At 36.9% G+C, this 8,245-nt stretch overlaps 1 protein-coding gene across 1 annotated transcript in view; it reads right to left on the bottom strand.

Moving 5' to 3' along the window:
- The window catches only part of LOC107088994 (neurotrypsin-like), a 42,445-nt gene extending 40,982 nt beyond the window's left edge, over nucleotides 1–1,463 (bottom strand). Inside the window, exon 1 of the mRNA XM_015381497.1 lies at nucleotides 1,185–1,463. Within this exon, the coding sequence (XP_015236983.1) occupies nucleotides 1,185–1,283 (99 nt within the window). The 5' untranslated portion in view covers nucleotides 1,284–1,463. The remainder of the gene's footprint in view (nucleotides 1–1,184) is intronic.
- Between the last annotated feature and the right edge of the window lie 6,782 nt (nucleotides 1,464–8,245).

Genomic DNA, 8,245 nt, shown 5'->3' with positions numbered 1-8,245 from the left:
ACAGATTGACGGACGGATGGATGGATGGATGGATGGATGGATGGATGGATGGATGGATGGATGGATTAACGGACGGATGGATGGATGGACGGACGGATGGATGGATGAAGGGATGGATAGATGGTTGGATGGATGGATGGACGGACAGATGGATGGATGGATTAACGGACGGTGGATGGATGGATGGATGGATGGATGGATGGATGGATGGATGGATGGATGGATGGACGGTTGTATGGATGGATGGATGGATGAAGGGATGGATGGATGGATGGATGGATGGATGGATTGATGGATGGATGGATGGACGGATGGACGGACGGACGGACGGACAGATAGATGGATGGATGAACGGACGGATGGACTGACGGACGGATGAACGGACGGATGGACTGACGGTCGGATGGACGGATGGATGGATTGACGGACGGACGGATGGATGGACGGACGGACGGATGGATGAAGGGATGGATAGATGGATGGATGGACGGACGGACGGACTGACGGTAGGATGGATGGATGGATGGAGGGATGGATGGATGGATGGATGGATGGATGGATGGATGGATGGATGGATGCTAAAAAGTGAAATGTAAACATTGGCTGCATCTGTACAAAAGCAAAAAATGGATCTAGAAAAACAGTAGTGTTGTTTTATTTAATTTTATTTTTTGTTAATCTGTGAAAAGCAGCAGAAACGCATCTGACAACAACACCTGCTCCCCTGCGGTTCTTCTGCGGTTAAGGTGTCCAGCTTTGACCAACTCGGTGTGACAGGATTCAACCATGCGTGCAGGGTTCATGCGTGGACTGTAGGAGCCACAGACAGCTCCGTGTCATGATACCCCCCACAGACACACACACCTCATCTTCCCACCATGCATAGCTTCATGCAACATAACCAATAAGGAGTCTGTTTAGTTGGAAAGCGTGACAGTGAACATGGCATCAGAGGAGATGCCGTTTATTAACGCACAGACCTTCACCTGCTTTGTTGGGAAAACCTGCATGGATCAGCAGGATTAATATCTATAACATCCAACCCCCCTCACATGGCCTGACATCCCTGCACCTTTAATCAGCGGTTACATTATCAGCCTAATTAAGGCAGGGTTGAAATGAAATGGGTTTAGGTTATTAGAGCGCAACACACACAAAAAAAAAGCCCTCCAGTCTTTACGCACCTCCGCAAACAGCGGCAGCCACAGACAGGCGCTTCCCATCAAGCGCAACATCTCCCGGCTGCTGAGAGTCATCCTTCCCACCCGGTGTGTCCGTGTCATAGCCGTGGATCCTCTCCCATCTCTGGCTCCAAACCTGTCCGAACCGTTATTCAGCAGCTGCTGCCTGAAATTCAATTAAAATAGATCTATATCTATAGAGTGTGGATGTAGATGTAGGAGGTTGAGGGTGCGGCTCTACGAACAGGAGGGAAAACAGGCATCCAATAGTGTTGAGCTCTGCAAAAAGCTTCCCCCACCTCTCTCCCTCTCTCTCTCTCTCCTCCCGCACATGCAGAGGGGTGAGGTGGCGGAAAGAAAGTGATTGATTTCTGCGTGTCACCGCAGCTCATGCGGGACTGAGGGCAGTTTCCTCTTTTGCTGTGAATGAAGAGGAATCAGAGCTCCACTTAGTCAGTCAGAAGAAGGGAACTTTGAAGTAACATCATTTTATCCTAAAAAAATTTTTTAAATTGATCAATGTTTTTTTTTCTTTCCTATTCATAAAAAAAAACATTACAGCCCAATGAGTCCAGAGGCGTAGCCAGAAAATGTTTATGAGGGTGGCCAGAGAATAACCAATGTACACTGAGGGGTGACCGAAAGCAGATAGGCACCAAAACCTCACGATAAATCTAACCCATCCATAACAAACATCAATATTTTCTAAATAAAGAAAAACTATGCTATCCTGCTGCCTTTGCTAACAAATAGACTAATATATTCAAACATCCATCATTTCTAGATAGAAGGTATAGTGGATAAAATTCTTTCAGGTTTGAGTTTTGGGCAAACATCTTTTCCATTACTTACCTATGTTTAACAGTAATCATTCTAGATAAAATTGATATTTACAAGTACTAATATCTACATGAATCGATTAATAGGTTTTTATTAAAATAGTTATTTAGCTATGCTTTCACTGAAGACTCCTAAATGACTTGCAAAGACACGTCATTTTCTCTTTACCCCATATAACACAAAATCAATTTCTGCTTAAATTCTGTACTTTATCATCTTTAATGTTAGTATATTGATGTGCATAATTAACCACAGTGTTTTTGTTATCAACTGTTTTGAATATTCCACTTGAGAGTATTACTGTTACCAACATCTGTATTAGAGGGAAATAAATGGTAGGGGTGGCCACAGGAGTGGCCAATGATTGGCTATTCCCACCCCTGGCCCCCCATCTACCATCTAGCTCCGCCCCTGCATGACTCCCCCCCCTTTTTTTCCAATTCTGAGTTCAGGTTTAATATTGGTTTTTCACTCATGAAATCCCAAAGTTACTCTGGGTCCAGGCAACATCATTTCCAAGTCTTAGATAATACGTTTTACAACAAGAATAACTTCTACAAGTATAATTTCTAAAAGATTTTTATGCAAAAAAGATTTGTTACATTTTTCTGTGGCATAGTTATCACATTGGACATTAAAAAACAAATAATGTGCCATATTTGTCACAATAAAATAAATGCTAATACTCTACTTAATCAGTTTAGCTGACTCAATTATATATAATCAATATGATTCCTATCTTCCATGTTTTAGAATATTTAAACTAATTTGAGAATTCAACAATAAAAATTTGAAACTTTTTTATCTTTTTTTTTATTATTTTGTAAAATGGACAAAAATAAAAATTACAAAAGGGTCCCACATTCTAATGAGATCTAGACCCACTGGAGTACTAATATGTATGTATGTATGTATGTATGTATGGATGGATGGATGGATGGATGGTAATAAGTGAAATGTAAACATTGGCTGCATCTGTTCTCATTTGATTGTGAATATAACTGAACTTATGTAAACTGAACTTTACAGATGAATATAGAAATGTGCTTTTTAAAGCGTAGTGTCTTGTCCACTACTTTCCCTTAATATTTAACAAATTTCACTTCCAGTAGATTTTCTCCTTTGACATAATTTCAGTTGGATTGTTTCCTTTTTAGAAAAAGAACATGTTGAAAGATTTATTAAAATTCAGTGTTAGGCAAGTTTTCCCCGTCCAGTCTTACTTTTCTTTTCCATTTTACACAGGGTTGTCTCTCCGTTTTGCAGGATTGTTTGTTTTTATTGAATAATTTAATCCTAAAAAGTAAGTCCTCTCCATCTACCTGTCCTCATTACAAAATAACTGCTTATCAGAAGCATTACAAATAAAGCTGCAAAAACCTATTCATCAAATATGCATAGAAACATTAATAAACAAAATAAAAAAATGTTTTAAATAATTTTTACTGCAATAACTTACATAATGAATGTAAACTATCAGCTGGAGGGTTAACCCTTTAAATAATCATGTCTGGAATTAGTTAAAGCTTCATTTATTTAACAAGCATTCAAAATTTCAAGAAATGATCAACAAGATTTATAAATATTAAATCATGAAACAGCTCTGCAGCTGAAATTATTGTTGATATATATGTTTGTATATCTGAGCAAATTATCTCTCTGATTACCTTTTTCACCCCAAAACATCCAAAATATAAAACTTCCAGAAAAGAGGCATCAGAACCACACAGATGTTTTTTGCCAGATAAACAAGACCTTTTTTTAAAAGCAGGCCTTTTTGTTGTGTAGCTGCTGTCAGAATTGCCTAAGTATCGTTTGAAAATGCTGCATTTGAAGAAAAAAACAGGGAAAAAAGCACTTTCCGTCAGTGTAGATCAAAAAAAAAAGGGAGACCACTGACAGATTTCTTTTCTCATTACGCAGCACTTGGACTGAGCCAAAGGGAAAGCATCACTTTGGTATTTTACAGCTCCTGTAAGCATCCCTTATCTCCACAGGAAAGCAGAATCGCAGACAAGAACAGCTCAGAAAAGCTGATGGTAAGACAAAAAAAAACAACAACACAATTTTACTGACCTTTTTTATCTGATGAAAATGGTCACAGGATTTATGTATGTTGTCTGTTTAGATTTAAATCAGAATTTTTTAATATTTTTTAAAGTTAAGTTGTTTTTTCTTTTTTTTGTGAATTTCTTAATTCCCTTCAAATCATTTTGCCTAAATAGAAGCATCACTCAATAGTTTGAACAATAACAGTGCCAGTTGATGTTAGTATACTCTAATCGATTCCTGATTCAGAAATCTCTTAAACAGAACCTGTCTGAGAACATGAAGTAGGCCAAACACAAAGTTAATAAAGAAATCTATGTTTCTGGAAAGGGTTTACAAAAGCTTATTTTAAGGGATCTAAGTGAATTTAAAAGAACCCTGAACTGCATCTGAAGCACAGTCTGTAAGGTCAGTTCCTGATTCAACAATAAAAATGCCTCTACTGGGGAGCTCCAAAACCAAAATACCTGCTGAAGGAAACATTCCTAGAAAACTTCTTGATGATCTTATCTGCATACATATATACTATATAAATGAATAAAAATATCCATCTATATAAATATCCATATAAACACCCTGTGCAATAATGCTGGATAATTATCCTACTATATATATATAAAAAAAAAACTGTATATACCGTATATATCCAATGAACCTTTTTCTTCCAGTGGGACATTCTTCTCCTTTGACTATTTGAGCCGATGCAATGAGTAAATTTCTCCACTGTGAGATCAATAAAGTCAATGAAAAGTTGGTGAAGTAGAGATCAAGCACTCCAAAACAAATGTCCAAAGAAGTTTACCTTGGAATGTCTTTAAAAAAAAAATAAAATAAAAAAAATGAAGCAGTGAACATAGGGGCCTAGTCAAAGTCTGAACCTAAATCCAATCTATATACTGTTGCATGATATAAAATAGGCTGTTTATGATGATTGAAGTCCTCATTTGGCCGATTATAAAAACGTTCTGCAAAGAAATTCTATGTGTTCTATAGGGGATCAAAATGGTGAGGAAAAAAACAATAACTAGGCTTAGGGTTCTAGTTATGGTCTTATGTGATTCATTTTGTCATACATGACCAGGCTGGTTTGGGTCTACTTTCTTCATAATAAATCAAATCAGAATTAAAAAAAAATTACTAAAGAGCAGTTCTGTGTTAACTGTTTTAACTTTCATGTTTAATTTCCTCACTATCATTTGATTTCTTTGATTTCAACTTAAGGCAAAAGGAACTTAGGAAAGTGATATGAACATTAAAAACTTCCTGAAGCATACGCTCTTATATTATTTTAGCTTCTATAAATAGCTCCACATGTTATTGGTTAAGGTTTATACATATATAGATGGATCTTTTCCATATATGTAACATTAGCATAAAGATAATTTTTGTTTGTTTAGTTCCTCAGTCATGTTTCCTGGTACCCTGAAACATCTTAGCTCACTAATACCTTTAATGCTTGATGATCTGAAACACGCAGGTGTTAAATAAAGATGAGGAAAATAATCTGTGAGAGGGAGAATACTTTTTGTTGAACATCAAGTTTTTCAACACAAACATTTATGGAATAACTTCAGTATTTTGTATTCATGTCTAGATTTCCATGCATGCATCCTTTTGTTTTTTTATCGCAAAAAGGATAGTTAAATCTTTCTTTTTGAAAAGTGCAATTTTTTATCTTTATTCTCAATCGGAACACTAATGGATGCTATTATTTTAAAAAAAAATGCAACAGAAGAGTGTGTCTGGATTTAGTTAGGAGGTATGCTTTTAGAAGATTGCCTCGTACAGTGATATAATTTCAGACTTAAAGTGAATTGCTTTCATAAAACGAACATAATGAATCTCTTGTCACAATCTGAGATGACTCAGCAGTTTGTTATAGCAGCATAGAATATCTACAGCAGGCAGGCCTACTTATTTTCAACCTATTTTTCTGCTTTCTTCTTTGATGGATAGTTATTAAAAGTTTTTTCAATTTTCTAGATTAATATTGATTAATGAGCAGCATGAGACGTCTCAATTTCCTAAATTTTTCTCACCAAAATGTGTGTTTTTGAAAACTCCTATCCTTTTGCAATTCCCTGAAGCTGTGTGAGAGAGATTAGCTAAGGTCTTCTTCTTCACAGAGTTTAGTTTTACCCACAAGCCCCAGGGTGGGAGATTACTCGTGAAATTAACTTTTTTCTTTTTTTGTAAAGTTTCCCAGTTTCCCTCTGCCAACGAAGGCTTTGATGTTGGAGTTCACTGATAACACAAATCCAATTTCCTCTTATCTCATTTCCCAATTTTCTCTTATCATTGTTTGCATCTAGAGATCCCCTGTTACCAGAGTGTCTCCTTCTCACCATTTCTCCTTCTCCTTACTTCCTGTTTATTGCATTCTGTGTGAGTAAACAACACAGACCATCATATTGCAGTAACCTAACATGAAAAAACATTTTCCCTCCTACAGACTCTTCTTGTTTCTGCTGTTTTTCTACTCTTACATATTTCATATCCAGAAAATTTTAAATACAAATGACCTTTTTTTTTTAAAATAATAAATCATTTAATAGGGGCAATTCTAACACCCAAACCAACCAGAACCTATGAAGAAAATAAACTACCAGCTAAAACCAATAACTGGTTCTTACTGGAAATTATTGTTTTCATTTCTTTGGAGACATTTTGGCCGCTCTCCTTGTTTTTATCAATATAAGATGGGATAATCTATTTTTTTTTTTTTTTTTTTTTTTTTGTGCAGCAGACAGAAGTTCTCACATCAAAGATATTTTGTGTCTCTTATCTCTCTCTAAATGGATTTTCTGAGTTTTCTTTTCATGCATACATTTTTTTTTTCTCTAGGTGACTGTCCATAACGTCAGGTTAACTGGAGTAGCTTTGGTTGTTTATCGATGACCAATGGAGATAGACTTAGCCCCCCTGTAAGGGTATAGACATTGAATATGAAAAAATGTAAGGGTTTAAAAAAAAAACATTTGAAAAATAATCAATAAAGCAAAATTACTTTCTACAACACTGTAAAAAACATCTAAAAGAAACATTATATCATGTGAGAAACAAGCAATCATGTACAGTATGCATTGTGTTTGCTTGCTTGTGCCAGTTTCTTTGTCCCAGACCCATATAGGATCCTGGATGAGAGTTGACATCATGGAAATCTTTGCCAAACGCCTGGTTGTTATGGCAACGCAGCATCTCTACTCAGTGCGAATGCTTTAACCATCCTTGTCAGCTTGTGTTCGTGTCCAGAACAAAGGGCTGAGCAAATCATTCAACAACGACAAAAAAATGTAGCATGGAAACATGAAAGAGCTCTGAATCCATCACAATTATTTTATACAAAGAGGAAAAAGCTTTAAGGATGATATTTAAACACAAACATACACAGAGACACATTGGAAAAATTTACTGGGTCTGTGTAATGGTTCTAACCCAGAAGCGCATCCTTAAATCCCATTATAGCCCCTCCCCAACCCCCCCAACAATATTTGAAAGATCCAACTCCCACAGCCAAGACAGTTGGTTTGGGAATGGATCGGTAAAGCCCTCAAATCTCTTTTTTACGACTCATTACCAGTTTCTGCTGCACATTATTGTCACCACTTCAGAGCCTCTGCAAGAGGCATCACCAACCAAGACTGCTTCAGGGAAGAGGATGTGTGAACAGGCTGTGGCAATCATCTTATTTGCCTTGCACACTTTCCTGTAATATTTCAATTTCCTTCTTCACTTTATCTCCCTATCTCACTTGGTTTTCAGTCCATTATTGTGTTTGTGTCTCAGCAAACATAAGTAGAAATCGGATTTTTCCATTTCCTCTCTGCCAGGTGGACTAAAAGATGATATGGGGTCTCATTCAAGGTTTTGACATTTCACACCATAAAATTCAAGCTGAGGCACAGCGGTAAATAAACAAGGGAGAGAAAAAGAATCCCAGGGCTGTAAGTGTGGGTTGAAGAAGCACAAACAGTATTGATTGCAGAGGAAAGGATCAGAGTCATCCTGTCACTCTGAAAGGCCAAGCTCCCTGCAGGGGAACCCGGCTTCTTCCTCTGCTGTTCCTCAAATCTCGCTGACAGACGCAAAACAGAGATAAAGACATAAAGAGTTTTTTGGAGAGAAAAATTAAAAAAAGGGAAAATAAAGGGGGTGGAGAAAAAAAAAAAAAAAAA

This window comes from Cyprinodon variegatus, unplaced genomic scaffold (assembly GCF_000732505.1).
Source record: "Cyprinodon variegatus isolate N-32 unplaced genomic scaffold, C_variegatus-1.0 Scaffold12, whole genome shotgun sequence".
Lineage (NCBI taxonomy): Eukaryota > Metazoa > Chordata > Actinopteri > Cyprinodontiformes > Cyprinodontidae > Cyprinodon > Cyprinodon variegatus.
Note: the sequence above shows the minus strand (reverse complement) of the source record. Positions and strands in the feature narration are given on the sequence as shown.